This window comes from Mobula hypostoma, chromosome 9 (genome assembly GCF_963921235.1).
Source record: "Mobula hypostoma chromosome 9, sMobHyp1.1, whole genome shotgun sequence".
Lineage (NCBI taxonomy): Eukaryota > Metazoa > Chordata > Chondrichthyes > Myliobatiformes > Myliobatidae > Mobula > Mobula hypostoma.
In genome coordinates this window covers 1,230,555-1,250,336 of record NC_086105.1, presented here as the reverse complement: position 1 = coordinate 1,250,336, position 19,782 = coordinate 1,230,555, and the positions used below count along the sequence as shown (strand labels likewise).

At 44.1% G+C, this 19,782-nt stretch overlaps 1 protein-coding gene across 4 annotated transcripts in view; it reads left to right on the top strand.

Moving 5' to 3' along the window:
- btbd11b (BTB (POZ) domain containing 11b) overlaps window positions 1–19,782 on the top strand; it is a 134,944-nt gene that overhangs the window by 37,751 nt on the left and 77,411 nt on the right. For all 4 annotated transcript variants that reach the window (XM_063057555.1, XM_063057554.1, XM_063057553.1 and 1 more), the window contains exon 2: window positions 13,460–13,600. In XM_063057555.1, the coding sequence (XP_062913625.1) occupies window positions 13,460–13,600 (141 nt within the window). The remainder of the gene's footprint in view (window positions 1–13,459; window positions 13,601–19,782) is intronic.

Sequence of the window (19,782 nt, the reverse complement as noted above, 5' to 3'; positions counted from 1 at the left end):
TTTAGTACATTTTGGCATCTTCATTTGAGCATTCCCTCCAGAAAGAGATTCAGATTTCCAGTGTACATACATCGCAATGTGTTGATTGTATTAGCCAGCATGTGCTGGGGACAGCCTGCGGGTCTCTCCACAAGTCCTGGTGCTTGCATAGCACGCCCTCTGTGCTCAGCAGTACACACAGAACATTGATAAAAGGAATTTATTCCAAAGGTGAGGAGCAGCAAGGCAAGAGAGCACAATGAATTGAGGGTATTAACAGATGTGACGGAACAGTGGGATCCCAGTGTATGTAAATCCATGGTGGGAAGGAAGGTGATGATCAACATTAATTCTCAGGCTGAACAATTCCTCGAACAGTACAGGCCCTTCTGCGCACAATCCTGTGCTATCCCATCTAAACATACTCCATAATCAATCTAACCCTTCCTCCTACACAACCCATAATGCTCCATCTTTCTATCATCCATGTGGCTATCCAAGAGTTTTGAAAATCTCTCTCATGTATCTGCCTCTATCATCACCGGACAGTGTATTCCAGGCACCTACCGCACTTTTTTTTAAAAAACAAACCTACCTCCCATATCTCCCCTATACTTTCCTCCACTCGTCTTAAACCAATGTCCTTTTGTATTAGACATGACTGCTCTGGGGAAAATGTCTTTGACTGTCCATTCCATTTTATTGTATACTTCTGTGACATTGGCTGTTACCTCCATGCCAAAGAGCAAACCCTTGGCTCTCTCAATTTATTTTCATCAGACCTACCAGCATCCTGGTAAATCTCCTCTGCACCCTCTCTAAAACTTCCACATCCTTCCTATAATGAGGTGACCAGAACTGAACGCAATATTCCATTTCACTTTAAGGAAGCAATGAATGTGCTTGAAGAAGCCTGAAAGTTTTATAGATGAGACTTTTGAAGAGGTGGTCACATCCACAATACAGGCTTTGGACAGTAGATGTGTGACTACCAGTTGAGGTAACGGGATTAAGATGTCATTGTAGGGTTCCCCTGTGGCCATTCCCCTCAGCAACAAGAGTACTTATTTGGATACTGCCGGGGGGCTGGGGAATGACCCTTCCGATGACAGCAGCAGTTCCCAGCTGGTGGCACGGTGGCTGGCTCTGAGCATCAACAGTGAAGGGTAAAGTCAGGCTGTGCTTTAGTTGTAGGAGACTCACAAGGTGCCACACACGCGGCTGCTTACCAAGTTAAGAGCCCATGTTATTACAGGAAAGTTACTAACATGGTTAGAGCATTGGCTAGTAGTTTGGAGACAGTGAGTGTGAATAAAAGGATCCTTTTCTGGTTGGCTGCCAGTGACTAGTGGTGTTCCACAGGGGTCAGTGTTGGGACCACTTTTTATGCTCTACAAAAATGATTCAGATGATGGAATAGATGGATTTGTTGCCAACTTTGCAGATGATACAAAGATTGGTGGAGGGGCACGTAGTGTTGGGGAAACAGGAAGGATGCAGAAGGACTTAGGTTAGGAGAATGGGCAAGAAAGTGGCAAATGAAATACAATGTTGGAAAATGCATGTTCATGCACTTTGGTAGTAGAAATAAATGTGCAGACTATTTTCTAAACGGGGAGAAAATCCAGGAATCTGAGATGCAGAGGGACTTGGGAGTCCTTGTGCAGAACACCCTGAAGGTTAACTTGCAGGTTGAGTCGGTGGTGTGGAAGGCAAATGCTATGTTAGCATTCATTTCAAGAGGTCTAGAATACAAGAGCAAGGATGTGATGCGGAGGCTTTATAAGGCACTGGTGAGGCCTCACCCTGTTGTGAACAGTTTTGGGCCGCTCGTTGTAGAAAAGATGTGCTGGCATTGGAGAGGGTCCAGAGGAGGTTCACAAGGATAATTCCATAAATGAAAGGGTTATGAGATGAGGAACGTTTGATGGCTCTGGGTCTGTACTCACTAGAATTCAGAAGGATGGGTGGGGGGATCTCATTGAAACCATTCAAATTTTACTTGGAGCTATGATGTGGTGGAAGTACAGAGACTTGGATGGCTCAGGGACAGGAATGGTTACTTCAAGTGCCGGGTTTTAGATGTTTCAGAAAGACCAGGGAGGGAGGCAAAAGAGGTGGGGGTGTGGCACTGTTGATCAGAGATAGTGTCACGGCTGCAGAAAAGGTAGAAGTTGTGGAGGGATTGTCTACGGAGTCTCTGTGGGTGGAGGTTAGGAACAGGAAGGGGTCAATAACTTTACTGGGTGTTTTTTTATAGGCCGCCCAATAGTAACAGGGATATCGAGGAGCAGATAGGGAAACAGATCCTGGAAAGGTGTAATAATAAGAGTTATCGTGATGGGAGATTTTTATTTCTCAAATATCAATTGGCATCTCCCGAGAGCGAGGGGTTTAGATGGGCTGGAGTTTGTTAGGTGTGTTCGGGAAGGTTTCTTGACACAATATGTAGATAAACCTACAAGAGGGAGAGACTGTACTTGATCTGGTGTTGGGAAATGAACCTGGTCAGGTGTCAGATCTCTCAATGGAAGAGCATTTTGGAGATAGTGGTCATAATTCCATGTCCTGAAGCACCTTCAATAATTCCAAAAGACTGAAGTAGGGTAAATACTGAAAGGCTTTTATTCGCAGTAAGACGTGACCTCCATGCTGAGCGTCTGCCCCTGGTCTGAGGGGGAGGGGCAAGGCGAAATCAACTTTATTCAGGGTTCTGTGGGAGGAGCCACAGGGGAAGTCAGCAGAGGGGCGTGTCCAGACAGTTAATCCAGTTACAACATATATATATATATATATATATAGTTTACCACATCTCCTTTACAACAGCATTGGAGAGAGATGGGAACAGACAAGTTAGAGAAGCGTTTAATTGGAGTAAGGGGAATTATGATGCTACCAGGCAGGAAATTGGAAGCTTAAATTGGAAACAGATGTTCTCAGGGAAAAGTACGGAAGAAATGTGGCAAATGTTCAGGGGATACTTGTGTGGAGTTCTGCACAGGTACTTTCCAATGAGACAGGGAAGTTATGGTAGGGTACAAGGACTGTTGTGTACAAAGGCTGTAATAAATCTAGTCAAGAAGAAAAGAAAAGCTTACAAAAGGCTCAGAGAGCTATGTAATGTTAGAGATCTAGAAGATTATAAGGCTAACAGGAAGGAGCTTAAGAAGGAAATTAGGAGAGCCAGGAGGGCCATGATCTTGGCAGGCAGGATTAAGGAAAACTCCAAGGCATTCTACAAGTAAGTGAAGAGCAAGAGGGTAAGATGTGAAAGAATACGACCTATCAAGTGTGACAGTGGGAACGTGTGTATGGAACTGGAGGAAATAGCAGAGGTACTTAATGAATACTTTACCTCAGTATTCACTATGGAAAAGGATCTTGGTGATTGTAGTGATGACTTGCAGCAGACTGAAAGGAGATTCATTGGCTGCAAACGAGAAACCAGGATGGTGTGTTGCCTTTGGGTGCTAGGGTCCATGACGTATTGGAATGGCTGCAGGATATTCTCAAAGGGGAATGGGAGCAGCCAGAAATCGTGGTGCATATTGGCACCAATGACCTGGACGAAAAAGAAGAGGTCCTATGCAGTGAATATATAGAGTTAGAAAAGAAGCTGAAGGGAAGAACCTCCAAGGTAGTAATCTCCAGATTACTCCCTGTGCCCCTGGCTGGTGCAGGTAGCGGATGGGGCTGACGTGGGGGATTTCAACTTTCCTAATATAAACTGGGAGCTTCTTAGTGAAAGAGGTTGAGATGGGACAAAATTTGTGTATCCAGAAAGGTTTCCAGGACGGTGCAACGAGACGAAGGGGCTGTGCTGGACCTGGTATTGGGTAATGAGCCTGGCCAGGTGACTGTCCTTTTCAGTGAGTGAACAGTTGGGGAACAGTGACCACAACTCCTGATCGTTCAGGATAGCTATAGGTAAGGACAGGTATGGTTTTAAATTGGAGGAGGGCAAATTATGAGGGGATTAAACAAGAACTGTGATGTGTTGTTTGGGAACACCTTTTCTCTGGCAAAGCCACATCTGATTTGTGCAGTGTGTTTAAATATCAGTTGCACAAAGTACAGGAAAGGGAAGGATGGGGATGGAAAGATAAGAGAACCTTGAAAGTTCAGAGAAGTGATGAATTTAGTCAAGAAGCAAAGAGAAAAGTAGGTAAAGCTTCGGAAGTCGGGATCAAACATTGCACATGAGTTTAAAGAAGCCAGAAAAGAACTAAATAAGGGAATTAAAGCCCGGAGGGGCCATGAAAAGTCCTTGGCAAGTAAGATTACGGTGAATCTCAAAGCATTCTATCAAGAATAAAACGATAACTAGGGAGTGTGGATCCCTAGGATGAAGAGGGGAACATTCGCTTGGATGAGTGAGGTACTTAATGAGTACTTTGCTTCAGTATTCACTGAGGAAAAGCATACGGAGGACCTGGATGTCAGTACAGTGTATAAATACATTAGGTCGAGGAGGAGGAAGTGTTGGGCCTCAGGGAGTATTAAGGTGGATAAATTCCCAGAGCCTGATGGGATTTACCTTTGATTACTGACCACCCTCCTGTACGGCTCCGAGTCGTGGGTCACCTACCGTCACCACCTACGACTCCTTGAGCGTTTCCACCAGCGCTGCCTCCGCACCATCCTCAACATCCACTGGAGTGACCTCGTCACCAACATCGACGTCCTCGAACAGGCGGAGGTCACCAGCATCGAGGCCATGCTGTTGAAGATGCAGCTGCGCTGGGCAGGGCACATCTCCAGGATGGAAGATCATCGCCTGCCCAAGATTGTGCTGTATGGAGAACTCTCCACTGGCCACCGTGACAGAGGGGCACCGAAGAAGAGGTACAAGGACTCTCTGAAGAAATCCCTTGGTGCCTGTCACATTGACCATCGCCAGTGGTCTAATCTAGCCTCCGATCGCGAGGCCTGGTGACACACCATTCACCAGTCTGTCTCCTCCTTCGAGAACGCACGCAGGGCTGGCATTGAGAACAAAAGGAGAAGGAGGAAGAACCGTGACACAGCAGCACTAAACCCAGAACAGAATTTCCCTTGCAGCCGCTGTGACCAGACCTGCCTGTCCCGTATTGGCCTTGTCGGCCACCAGCGAGCCTGCAGCAGATGTGGGCAGCCCCCTTCCTAAATCTTCGTTTGCGAAGTCAAGCCATGGAACTGAAGGAGGCAAGAGACAAGATTCCTGGGCCCTCGACCAGTTTCTTTGTGTCCTCTCCAGCAGGGTCACAGAGGACTGGCGAGTGGCTAATGTGCCTCTATTTAAGAAGGGACAAGGGAAAATCCTGAGAACTATAGACTATTGAGTCTCACATCAGGTTTAGGGAAATTGGTGGAGAAAATTCTTAGGGTTAGGATATATGAGCATTTGGAAACCCTTGGGATAATTAGGGAGAGCCAGCATGGCTTTATGCTTTGCAAGTCATGCCTTACCAACTTGAGTTTTTTGCCAAGGTAATGAGAGAGACTGATAAGAGTAGGGTAGTATATGTTGTCTACATGGAATTTAGTGAGACATTTGACAGAGTCCCTCGTGGGAAGCTAATCCAGAAGATTAAGATGCACGGGATCTGTGACAGATTGACTGTTTGGATTCAAAACTGGCATAGAGGACAGAGGGTAGTGGTTGAAGCGGCTTATTTGAACTGGAGGTCTAGTGGAGTTCCGCAGGGATCTGCGCTGGGACCTTTGCTGTTTGAATCGATGAAAATGTAGATGGGTAGTTCATAAATTTATGGATGATACCAAGTTTGGAGGAGGTGTGGATAGTGTAGATGACTGGCAAAAAATAGAGCATGATATAGACCAGTTGCAGATATGGGCTGAGAAAATGGCAAATGGAGTTTAACCCAGATAACCTAGAGTCACCCGACGTTAGGGTGCAAAGAGGTTTACCAGGGTGCTGCCTGGTTTCAAAGGCACGTGCTCATGAGAGGCTGGATAAGTGGGTTGTTTTCTCTGGAGTGTTGGAGGCTGAGGGGAGATCTGATAGAAGTTATAAGATTACGAGAGGCATAGCTAGAGTGGGCAGAGTGTGTGGTTTCCAGGGTTGAAAAGTCAAATACAGAGGGCATGCATTGAAGGTGAGGAGGTAGGTTCAAGGGGGATGTGAGGGGTAAGGTTTTACTCAGTGATGGTTGGCGGGAATGCACTGCCTGGTATGGTGGTAGAGGCAAATACATTAGAGGTTTTTAAGGAGATGTTCCGATAAGCACGTGGATGTGAGGAGGGTAGAGGGATATGGGCATGGTGTAGGTAGGAGGGACTAGTGCTTGGGTGTTTTGGATTTGCTTTGTAGGTGGTTCGGCACAACATTGTAGGCCCAGGGGTCTGTTCCTGTACTGGATTGTTATGTTCTCCGTGTTGGACACTACAGATTGTTGTGTAGTGTGTCACTGAGGCTGAGAATTGCTTCTTTGTCCTGTTTAGTTGCTGCCCTTGTGCAGTGAAAGGAGTTTGGAGATATGTGTGGGAAATGAGCGCACAAGAGTCAAAGGGTTACAGTTCTATTGTGCATTAAATATTAACGTTCTGTCATTAGCTGTCCTGGGGAGATTCTCTGAGCTATGAATGCCAAAGCTGCGGCGGAACCTTGATGATCCTCGGTCCAATGTGGTAGCGTTTCACCAAACTGATGTAGATGGGTCGTTGCATCGTCCAGACTCACATTGTTCCCCATGCAGAAATGTCACACTTTGATCATTATTCACCTTGGCCCGTCCTTGGGAGAGGTGGGGGAATCCTGTCCTGCATTCTCCTGTACAGGAGCACCAGGCCTGGTTTCATTAACCCTGGTCTTTACAGGAAAGGGAAGGATGGGGATGGTTATGATAGTTGTGGAAGATTTCAACATGCAGGTCGATTGGGAAAATAATATGACTGACTGACAAGGAAAGTCAAAGCTAATGTAAAAGCAAGAGAGGGCATACAACAAAGCAAAACTTAGCGGGAAGACAGAAGATTGGGAAGCTTTTAAAGTCCTACAGAGGCAACTAAAAGAATCATTAGAAGGGAAAAGATGAAATGTGAAAGCAAGCTGGCACTCATGGACTTCAGGAAGGGTAAGACGAAGGAACAGATACGAGTCCTCAAGGAACAGAGGGATCAGAAATGGGAGAGTGAGCAACTTCAAGTTCCTGGGCGTCAAGATCTCTGAGGATCTAACCTGGTCCCAATGTATCGATGTAGTTATAAAGAAGGCAAGATAGTGGCTATACTTTATTAGGAGTTTGAAGAGATTTGGCAACAAGTACACTCAAACTTCTATAGTTGTACCATGGAGAGCATTCTGACAGGCTGCATCACTGTCTGGTACGGAGGGGCTACTGCACAGGACCAAAAGAAGCTGCAGAAGGTTGTAAATCTAGTCAGTTCCATCTTGGGCAATAGCCTACAAAGTACCCAGGACATCTTCAGGGAGTGGTGTCTCAGAAAGGCAACGTCCATTATTAAGGACCCCCAGCACCCAGGACATGCCCTTTTCTCACTGTTACCATCAGGTAGGAGGTACAGAAGCCTGAAGGCACACACTCAGCGATTCAGGAACAGCTTCTTCCCCTCTGCCATCCGATTCTTAAATGGATATTGAATCTTTGGACACTGCCTCACTTTTTTAATATACAGTATTTCTGTTTTTGTACATTTTTAAAAATCTATTCAATATACATAATTGTCTTGTTTATTTTTTTTCTCTCTGCTAGATTATGTATTGCATTGAACTGTTGCTGCTAAGTTAACACATTTCATGTCACAGGTCGGTGATAATAAACCTGATTCTGAAATAATATCAAAGCGGATAGAAAAAGTTTTTTCAAGTATGTTTAAAACAAAAAGACGAGTGGATATAGGACCACTAGAAGATGAGGCCAGAGAAATAATAACGGGGGACTAGGAAATGGCAGATGAACTAAATAAGCATTTTGGATCAGTCTTCACTGTGGAAGACATTAGCAGTGTGCCAGATGTTGAAGAGTGTGAAGAGGAGAGAAGTGAGCACAGATACTGTTAGGAAGGGGAAGGTGCTCAAACAGCTGAAAGACCTAAAGGTACACAAGTCACCTGGACCAGATGAACTGCACCCTAGGGTTCTGGAAGAGGTAGTGGTAGAGATTGTGGATGTATTAGTAATGACCTTTCAAGAATCATTGGATTGTGGCATGGTTTAAGAAAGGAGGGAGGCAGCAGAAAGGAAATTATTGACCAGTTAGCCTGACCTCAGTGGTTGGGAAGATTTGGAGTCAATTGTTAAGGATGAGGTGATGGAATACTAGATGACACAGGACAAGATAGGACAAAGTCAGCATGGTTTCCTTCAGGGAAAATCTTGCCTGATAAGCCTGTTAGAATTCTTGGAGGAGTTTATATGTAAGAAAGTTAAAGGGAATGCAATGGATATTGTATATTTGAATTTTTAAGAAGGCCTTTGACAAGGTCCCACACATGAGGCTGCTTACCAAGTTAAGAGTCCATGGTATTACAGGAAGGTTACTAACATGGATAGAGCATTAGCTGATTGGTAGGAGGCAGTGAGTGGGAATAAAATAATCCTTTTGTTGGCTGCCAATGACTAGTGGTGTTCTGCAGCGGTCGGTGTTGGGACCGCTTCTTTTTATGCTGTATATCAATGATCTAGATGATGAAATAGATGGCTTTGTTGAGGAAACAGGCAAGATGCAGAAGGACTTAGAAAGATTAGGAAAATGGCCAAGAAAGAGGCAAGTGAAATATCATGTTGGAAGATGTGGAAAGGATGTTTCCCATGGTGAGGCAGTCTATGACATGGGGGGCACAGCCTCAGGATAGAGGGACATCCATTTAAAACAGATGCAGAGAAATTTCTTCAGCCAGAGGGTGGTGAATTTGTGGAAATGTTACACATGCAGCTGTGGAGGCCAAGTCATTGGGTGTACTTAAGGCAGAGATTGATAGGTTCTTGGTTGGACACGGTATTAAAAGCCGTGGGAAGAAGGTGGGTGAATGGGGCTGAGGAGGGATAAAAGGATCAGCCATGATTGAATGGTGGAGCAGACTCGATGGGCCAAATGACCTAATTCTGCTGCAATATCTTATGGTCTTATTTTCATCCCCTTCATTGGCTGAACTATTGGTAGATACATCGGGGGCTGCCAGGTGAGGTCGAAGGCGCTCGGCAGAGGATGGCGCTCGGGTGGCTGTATCGGAGGGGCTGGTCAGAGGCTCAAAGTTTTCGGACGGATGGACTCAGTGTCGGCTGTGGTTGGCTGCTTCCAAGGCATCGGCAAGTTGACGGCACCTGGAGGTTTATGGCAGGGAGTTTCTCCCTTTGCCACCTGCTATCGGGGACTCGGGAGTCCATTGACTCGGGACTTTGAGACTTCTTTTTAACCGTGCCCATGGTCTGTTCTTTATCAAATTATGGTATTGTATTGTTTTGCACTGCTGTAACTATATGTTATAATTATGTGGTTCTGTGGTTCGGTGTTAGTCTTTGGTTTGTCCTGTTTTCTGTGATATCACTCTGGAGGAACATTGTATCATTTCTTAATGCATGCATTTCTAAATGACAATAAACGAAGCCTGAGTGTTCTCATAATCTGAACCTGTCCCGGCCCATTTGTGGCATTGCAGTGCCCTGACCCATTTGTGGCATTGCAGTGCCCTGACCCATTTGTGGCATTGCAGTGCCCTGACCCATTTGTGGCATTGCAGTGCCCTGACCCATTTGTGGCATTGCAGTGCCCTGACCCATTTGCTGCTGAACCTCACTTGTACCCTTGTTCTCTGCTGTAACTAAGGCTCTTCTGACTGGCCTCGCCCAAAGCTCTGCTGCTGTCGAGAGCCGTAGTCTTCCGGCTAAGAATGAGGTCTGTGCTCGAGAGTAACACAATATGCTGGAGGAACGTTGTAGATTCATGGAGGGAATTTTCAGGCTGAGACCCTCTATCACGGGATTGTTTTAGGAAGGATGTGGAAGTGTTACAGTGCAGGGGTGATTTACCAGGATGCTGCCTGGAAAGGATGGGTTAAGAGAGCTGGGGCTTTTCTCTCTTGAGTGAAAGAGGATGAGAGGGGACTTTACAGAGGTGTACAAGACTGATAAGAGGCATAGGCAGGGTGGACAGCCCCATTTTTTCCAAAGTAGAAATGGGGACATAATCCAAGGGCCATAATTTTAAGGTGATTGGAGGAAAATATAGCGGGGGATATCTGAAGTAGGTTCTTTTGCAGTTGTGGGTGTGTGGAATGTGCTACCGGGTGTGGGAGAAGTAGATACAATGGGGGTATTTTAAGAAACTCTGTGATATGTACATGGATAATAGAAAAATTATGAGCTATGTGAGAGGGAAAGGTTGGATTGATCTTGGAGTGGGTTAAAAGACTGGCACAACATTGTGGGCTGAAGGGCCTGTATTGTGCTGTAGTGTTCTGTCTTCTGTTGTTACGTTCCTCCAGAGATGCTCGCTGATCTGTTCAGTTCCTCCAGCATTTTGTGTAAGTTACTCCAGATTTCAAGCATCTGCAGGATCTGTCCCCTCCACACAAGAGTATCTTTGGCCCCATACTGTGCTGCCAGTGGCCCTGCCAGCTCTCCAGCTCCGGGCTGCAGCCTGAGAGCGTTTGTTTGAACTGGGTGGAAGCCAAGCAGAACTCAGTTGTGGGCACACCCATTGGGAGCAACCTCACACAAAGACTACCGGAGGAGCTCGAAAATGCAGACTCGACCTTTGTACCCTAAATCTGGGTGGATGATATTGACTGAGTGTTGTATTTTTCACGTGGCACCGTACGTGACTTAGACCACAGAAACCAGGAGCATGGAGCAATTTTAGTGTGACAAATGTGGAGCTTATTAATCTGCAGTAGTGTGGGAAACTGGCCCAATAAAAATATTACAAGCCTCCGTCACTAATTCTTTCCAGATCTGACAACGCTCACTGTATCGCTGTCTAGTACGGGGGGGTGGGTGGGGTGGGGTGTGGTGGTGGTTGGGGACTACTGTGCAGGATCGAAGCTGCAGAGTTGTAGACTTGGTCAGCTTCATCGTGGACACTGGCCTCCCCAGAATCCGGGACATCTTCAAGGAGCAATGCCTGAAAAAGGTGGCATCCGCATAAAGGACCCCATCACCAGGGCATGTCGTCCTCTCTTTCCTGCCTTCCTAGCATCAGGAAGGAGGTACAAGAGCCTGAAGACACACACTCAGTGATTCAGGAACAGCTCCTTCCCTTCTGCAATCCGATTTCTGAATAGCCATTGAACCCATGAACAGTACCTCATACTTTTTAAAAATTGCACTACTTAGTTTAACTATTTAATATATACTTATTGTAGTCCACATCTTTTTCTCTATTATTACGTATTGCAGTGTACTGCTGCCACAAAAACAACAAATTTCAAGACAAATGCCAGTGATGTTAAACCTGATTCTGATCACCTGCGGACTTCTACTTCGTTCACTCCCCCAACTCCAATTCTGGCTGCTTCCACCTTCCTTTCCTGTCCTGATGCAGGGCCTTGGCCCGAATCATCAAGTGTGTATTCCTCTCCAGAGATGCTGCCTGACCTGCTGAGTTCCTCCAGCATTTTGTCTGTTGCTCTCGATTACCGGCATCTGCAGAATCGCTTAAATCTTAATATTAATTAGGAGTTAAAATGAAAGCAGTCGTCGTACCTCCTACAGTGAATTCACTGACTCTGAGTTGCTGCTTCTCCAAACACTGAGTTAGGATGCCGTGTAGCCTGAGTGAAATGTGAAGGCTGGACTGTCCGGATGCTGGGAATGTTGAGCAACACACATAGACACGTTGTAGGAAATCCTCCAGACTTTGTGCATGTTGCCTGAGTGAAATGTGATACTGACGACTGTAGTGCAGAATTATTCATAACCCCAGAATGATTAAATAACAAGTTTATTTCTATCGTATCTTTAACAGTTCCAAAGCTTTTAGATAGCTAATCGGTATAGTAATGTGAGACCATTTGCTTCGTGTGCTTCTACAGGCTGCAATGTAGTAATGAGCAGGTGATCTGTTTCAATGATGAGAGAGGCTTTCCTGCAGTTTAACCTTTCCGTTAAGGGTGGAGCCCCTGGCAGAGCAGTGTGCCCCCGGTGTGGCTAAGATGTTTCTGCTCCGGTCTGCAGAATGGGGCTTGAACCCACACCCTCAACCTGTCCATCGATCCAAGGCTGACGTGGACAATTGAACTTCCATCATGACACTTGGAGAACAAAAGGAATAAACTGCCCTTCTGGCAGAGCTGCTTGTCTACCACATGTCCAGCACCTCCAGTTGTTTTAATTGGAGTGTCACATTAAACTTTCTGAAAGCTCTAAACAGCCTGTTCTCCCCATGGCCTGTTATTGAGTTACTGCTGAATTGCTGTTTCTGAATTCCAGCTTAGTCATGTGCTGGCAGCAAGTCCCAGCAGTCTGCATCGTGTTTGCTCCACCGTTCCATCAACCCCACTCTCCTGCCTTCTTCCCGTAACCTTTGATGCCCTTACTAATCCAGAACGTATTAACCTCCACTTTAAATATACCCAATGACTTGGCCTCCGCAGCCATCCGGGACACAGAATTCCACAGATTCGCCACCCCCTGGTTAAAGAAAATCCTCCATCTCCTTTCTAAAGAGGTTATCTCTATTGTGAGGCTGTGCCCTTTGGTCCTGGACTCATATCCACTCCACGTCCACCCTACTTAGAGATTTCTGTATTCATTGGGTTCAATGAGATCCCCCTTATTTTTCTGAACTCCAGCAAGTACAGACCCAAAGCCATCAACCACTCCTGTTACAGATGCTCCTTAGTTCATCACAGATCTCCAACTAGCCCTACGTTGGAGGGGAATAATTTATACCAGCCAACTCGCACACCTTTGGGATGAGGGAGCAATGTGGACCACCTGGGGAAACCCACAGTCGTGGAGAGCGTGCAGGTTCCACACAGACAACACCGTGAGTCAGGATCAAACCTGGAACTGTGATAGAACCAGTCCTTGCTGTCTTCATGTCACTTCTATGTTTGACTTCTGTGAAACCAAAGAGAAGGTGGCAAATGTGAAGTCCCGTAGCAAGGTCATAGGACAGTACAGCACAGGAGCAGGGTCATCATGTGGTGTTCAATTAATTTCATGCTGAACTACACTAACCTCCTCATGTTGTGGTTTGATCATCTGGTGGATCACTGACCCTGACCTTGCCCACCGTGACAGAACATCAGTCTAACCCCACCACTGCTGCCTTTCCAGCCCCGCAGGGATGTGATCTCTCTCTCTGACTCCAGTGCTCTGAGATCCGGTGGTCATGTTACTTGTTGGTAATCTGATGTCTGGTAGGTTGTGGAGTTGGGAGTTTATCCCCCCATGAGCAGGACTCAGTATTTACTTCCATGGAGCATATGGAGCCCCTCTGGTGGCAGAGGGGTGAGGTTTTCTCTATGGGCAGAGACTGCAAACTGTCACAGCTTTCCTCTCATTTTCCTGCAGGGATCCTCACCCTGCCTGAGGCACTGGAGCTGAGCCCAGAGGGGACCAAGTCCAGGGGAACCATGCTGTCCAGCCAGCCTGAGCAGCAGAGCGTGGAGCAGGCATTGCTGGTTACTCGTGTGGGAAACGTGGCAGAGCTGAGTGAGTACTCGCCCATACAGACTTGCAGCCATCAGCGTGACCCTGCCAGAGTGACACTGTGCTTCAGGAACGTGGTTATGTTGGGAGCTTGTATCGTGCGCTGCCAACTGCTTTGTGCACCGTTTGGCTTTAGGCTGGGTGTGAGTGCGTGGAGTGCATTGCTAGGGTGATGGAAATCTAAGAAACTGTTAGTTAAGTACATGGGTCATAGAAAATGATGTAGGATTTTAGTGTAAGTTGAAAGGTTGGCACAACATCGTACTGTTCTTTGTTCCATTGGACATGCTACATTGGCTCCAGAATGAGTGACAATACTTGTCAGCTGCCCACAGCACACCCTCGAGTGTGTTGTGAACACAAATGACGCACTTCACCACCTCAATGTATGCGTGACAAACAAACGGAAGCTTGAGCCTTCCACTGCCTGAGGTCAAAGACACGGTGTCAGAAAGGGAAAGAGGGAATTGCAGAGAAGTCTGGGAGGAATGGATAGGATGGAGGGAATACCTTTAGGTGGAGTTTAGTTGGTATGGATTAATAATAACAATTGGTACATCTTTAGAGTCGTAGAACACTACAGCCCATCTAGCCTGTTAGCCTGCCTAATCTCATTGACCTGTACTGTGATCACAGCCCTCCATACCCTTCCCATCCACTTACCTGTCCAAATTTAGCTTAAACGTTGAAATCGACTCTGCATCCACCGTTTCCGTTGGCAGCTCGCTCCACACTCTCACAACCCTCTTGAGTGAAGAAGTATTGTCACCGTTCCCCTAAACATTTCACCTTTCACCCTTAACCCTTGACCTCGAGTTCTAGTCTTGCCGAATCTCAGTGGAAAAACCCTGCTTGCGTTTACACTTTCAATACCCCTCATCATTTTGTATGCCTCTATCAAACCTCCCCTCTGGAGAATAAAGTCCTGACTTATTCAATGTTTCCTTATAACTCAGGTCCTCGAGTCCTGGCAACATCCATGTAAACTTACTCTGTACTCTTTCTGTCTTGACATCTTTCCTATAGGTAGGTGACCAGAACTACACGTAACACTCCAAACTGGGCCTCACCGACACCTGATACAACTTCAGTATAAATGTCCATACAAAGCTTGTACAATTTCAATTTACTTTGACTGTGCTGTGTATGTTTTGTACCTTGGCCCAAGAGGAATGCTGTTTCATTCAGCTGTATTTCTGTATGGTTGAATGATAATTGAACTTGATCTCCTGTACTCAATACTTGGATTTACTCAATATGCCAAAAGCTTTCTTTATGATCTTATCTGCCTGTGATGCCACTTTCAAAGAATTGTGGATTTGTATTCCCGGATCCCTCTGCCACCAAACTGCTCATCACTTAAGGCCTACCTGGTTTGTCCTCCCAAAGTGCGATACAGTACCTCACATCTGTCTGCATCTGTCTTTGACGTGTGCGAAAACCCACGTGGTCGTGGGGAGAGCCGGAAAATTCCATGCAGCACTGCAGACCGGGATTGAACTCGGCTCCCTGGAATTGTGAGGCTGCATCATGGGACCATAAAATGCAGGAGCAGAATGAGACCATTTGGCCTATCGAGTCTGCTCTGCAATTTCATCGTTCCTCTCGGATCCAGTCTCCTGGGTGTAATATGAATGTAAGGAAGGAGGGACAAGCCAATGATTGGGTACGAATGCAGACAGAGCAAAGAGTTAAATTCTACCACAAAGGCAAAATTCAAAAGGGTGAAGAATGCAGGACTGAAAGTACTGTATCTAAATGCATGCAATATTTGGAATAAGGTGCAATTAGAGATTGGTCGCTATGATATTGTGGGCATCACTGAGTCGTGGCTGAAAGAAGGCCATAGTTGGGAGTTTAACATCAAAAGATATGCTTTGTATTGAAGGGACAGGCAGGAAGACATAGGCAGTGGTGTGGCTCTGTTGGTAAGAGGTGGAATTACATCTTTAGAAAGAGGTGACATAGGGTCAGAGAATGTCGAATCATTGCGGATGGAATTAAAAACCTGCAAGGGTAAAAAAAAGTCATTATGGAAATCATTTAAAGGCCTCCTAGTAGTAGCCAAGATGTGGGGTTAAGATTACAAAGGGAGATGGCAAGGGCATGTAATAAGGGTAATGTCACAATTATGGTTGACTTCAATATGCAAGTGGTTTGGGAAAATCAGGCTGGAGTTGGCTCACAAGAGGGAATTTGTTGAATGCCTATGAGATGGCATTTTGGAGCTATCTCATGTGCTCGAGCCTACTCAGGGGAAGGCTAACTGAGATTGGGTATTGTGTAATGAACCGGATTTTTATTAGGGAGCTTAAGGCAAAGGAATCCTCAGGAGGCAATGATCATAAAATGATTGCATTCGTATTGCAATTTGAGAGAGAGGAGCACAAGTCAGATGTATTAGTATCGCAATGGAATAAAGGGAATTACAGAATAAGTAGTTCTCAAATGGCAGGAGTAGGCAACCGTGGCTGACGAGGGAAGATAAGGAGCCAAAGAAAAGGCATGTAATGTAGCAAATGTGAGCGGGAGGTTGGGGTTGATAGGGAGGTTTTTAAAATCCATCAAAAGGATACTATAAAAGCCATAAGAGGGCAAGAGATGAAATATGAGGGAAACTAGCCAATAATATAAAGCAGGACACAAAAAGTTTTTTCAGTTGTATAAAGAGTAAAAGGGAGGTGAGAGTTGGTATTGGACCACTGGAAAATGATGCTGGTGAGGTAGTAATGGGGAACAAAGAAATGGCAGATGAACTTAATGGGTACTTTGCATCAGTCTTCACTGTGGAAGACACTAGCAGTGTGCCAGAGGACCGTGAGTGTCAGGGAGCAGGAGTGAGTGCCATTGCTATTACAAAGGGCAAAGTGCTAGGCAAACTGAAAGTTTTTTGTTTTTTTTTAATTTTATTTTTATTTGGATGAGGAATTCACAAATATCATGTACTTTTTTCACACATATAACCTTTTCCATTTTGTTATATGTATAAAACTATAATTATTTATACATTCTTAAGTACACATTGAGATGATATAAAAGGAAATTAGACACTTATATAGATAATTATGTACTGTGGTGATTCTAATCTATTAGGCTAAGTAATGGTATTAGTTGTTGAGAAAAATGGTAATAATAGTTTCCATATAACTTTTCTGGACCATTTCCACTGGTCCAAAATGTTGTATATAAGCCTATGTAACAACCATTGTAGGTGTTTATATCCTAATTTGTTCATGCTTGCTCCTGCCCACAGACATAATTATCCAATCCCTATGTACTTATTTACTTAATTTTTTCATTTTTTTATCCCTTTCCCAAATCTTTCCCTTTACTTGTGTTAATTCTCTATTTTCCAAAAGAAAACAAAAAAAAAGACATTTAGACTAGGGGTGCTTCCGTTAGCAATATTACTGTGTTGATGAGAAGAGCAGTTTAAATCATTAGGAGAGTCATCTAAAGTCTGCTCGCATTGGGGTTATATATTCAATCCATTTATTCCAGATGCGATAAAATTTTTCTTTTTGAATTCTCAGGGAGTAAGTCAACTTTTCCATTTTAAATATTTCCAAGATAATTTCGTGCCAATCTTCTAATGTAGGTGGTATTGGATTTAGCCACTTTCTAGTGATTGATTTCTTACTTGCCGCTAAGAGGGCCTGCAGCAACTTTATATCTTCCTTCTGTTCAAGAAACAATACATGCCCCAAATAGAGCGTCTCAAAGTTCAGAGGTATCTGGGACCTAAGTACCTTAACTAATGTTCTATGAATACCTTCCCAATATAGACTTAATTTAGGGCAATCCCAGAAAATATGAAAATGATTTGCCTCCTTGGAGCCGCACTTTCTCCAACACGTCACGTTTGTATCTTTATATTTTTCCTGATATGGGGTCTTGAAATATCTTATAATGTTTTTCCAACAATGTTCTCTCCAAGTCAAAGAATTAGTCGAGGACCATTGAAAGCTGCAGATTTTCCCCCAAGCCTCCTCTGAAAGTACCAACCCCGCTTCTTTCTCCCACTTCTCTTTAATATACAGTGTATTTACATTTTTAGCATGGGAGAGTGCATTATATAATCGAGAAACTGATTTACTAGGTATTGAACTGCAAGCCGAATTCAGAATCTTGAAAAATTCTAATTCTACTGTTGATAGGTCTGTATATCTGCAACTCTGGTTAACATAGTTTTGTACTTGAAGGTACCTAAAAAAGTCATTATGTTCTAGGCCATGTTTGTCCTGCAGGATTTGGAAACTTTGTAATACTCTTTTATCTATAAATGAGAGGTAGGTTGTAAGACCTTTCTTTATCCATAGCTCAAATCTTTTATCTCCTCTGTTGGGAAGGAATTCGGTATCATATGCACACCATCTAAAGAGTTTTAACATGTTATTAATTCCACATGAATTAACCACCTTCTGCCATACTTTTAATGTAAGATTTATCCAACTGTTTTTAAATTTTTCCAACTGGGGCATCAATCCTTTGTCAGCTATTGAGGCCTGTAGAGGAAAACTGTCAACTAATCCAAATTCTATTTCCTTCCATCTAGCCTTATATTCCCTATTACACCAATATAACAGAGGGGTTATCTGTGAGGCATAAAAATAATTTCTCAGGCAAGGAAGAACCATACCTCCTCCTTCCTTCCCTAACTGTAAGGTGTTATATCGAATTCTAGGTTTCTTTCCTTGCCAAATGAAGCGGGAAATCCATTTGTCCCATTCCCTGAATTGATTATCATCCACCTCCACCGGTAAAGTACGGAAAAGATACAATAACCGAGGAAGAATATTCATTTTTATGGTATTTATCCTTGAATTTAAACTTAAAAAGGGGATAAGATTCCATCTATGCATATCTGCTTTTATCTCTGAGATTAATGGCCCATAATTTACCTGTGACAATGTTGAAAGATCCTTCGGCAGGGTTATTCCTAAATATTTTAATGATTTAGCTTCCCACTTAAGATCGTATGTATCCTGCAGTTTTTTGGATGGTGTATAATTTAGGGACATAACCTGCGTTTTCTTTACATTTATTTTATAACCTGATATTTTCCCAAAGTCATCCAACAGTGTAAACAATCCTATAAATGATTTTTCTAGTTCACTCAGATAGACCAAAACATCATCTGTGAATAACGCCACTTTCTGTTCAATCCCTGCCACCTTGATACCTTTTACGATTTCGCTCTGTCTTATTAGTTGGGCAAGCGGTTCAATATATAGCGCAAAAAGGAGAGGAGAAATCGGGCATCCCTGTCTAGTGCCTCTCTCTAAGATGAAGGAGTCAGAGAGGTCCCCATTTATCTTAATTCGGGCTGTTGGGCTGTCATACAGAGTCTGAATTACTTTAATAAACTTTTCTTGAAAGCCGAATCTTCCTAACACCCTGTATAGGAATGCCCAACTAACCGAATCAAAAGCTTTCTCAGCGTCCAATCCTACTACCATTGTCTCTGTCTCATTCTTATTAACCTGTTCTAATATGTGCAGAGTTCTCCTTATGTTGTCCTGTGTTTGTCTTTGTTGAATAAAGCCAGTCTGGTCTAAATGGATTAGGCCAGGTAAAAGCTTTTCCAATCTGCGCGCTAATATAGATGTAAATAGTTTGTAATCTAAATTAAGAACACTAATTGACCGATAATTGCCACATTCTAGTTTATCTTTACCCTCTTTAGGAATAACTGAAATAATCGCTTCTCTCCAGGACGGTGGAGTTTCTCCTCTCTGCAAGATCCAATTAAAGGTGTTAAGTAGTAATGGGGCTAACTGTGTCTTCAGGGACTTGTACCACTCTGAGGTAAACCCATCAGAACCCGGGGACTTTCCAGCCTTTAACCTAGAGATGGCCACGTTCAGTTCTTTGACAGTTACTGGTTCTAATAAACTTTCATTTTGTAAATCTGTAAGTTTAGGTAGATCTAAAAAAAATTCAATACACTGTCTATATAGGGCTCATTGGGGGCCCGGGGTTGGGAGTACAGCTCTCAATAATACGTTTCAAAACTCTCTTGAATTTTCCCTATTGTACTCTCCACAAGCTTTGTCTTTGGATTCTTTATTTTATGAATTGTATTGTCTGCTTGTTGTTTTCATAATTTATATGCTAATAATCTAGCTGATTTACCTCCTACTTCATAATTCTTTTGTCTCAGGTAAAGAAAATTTCTTTGAGTT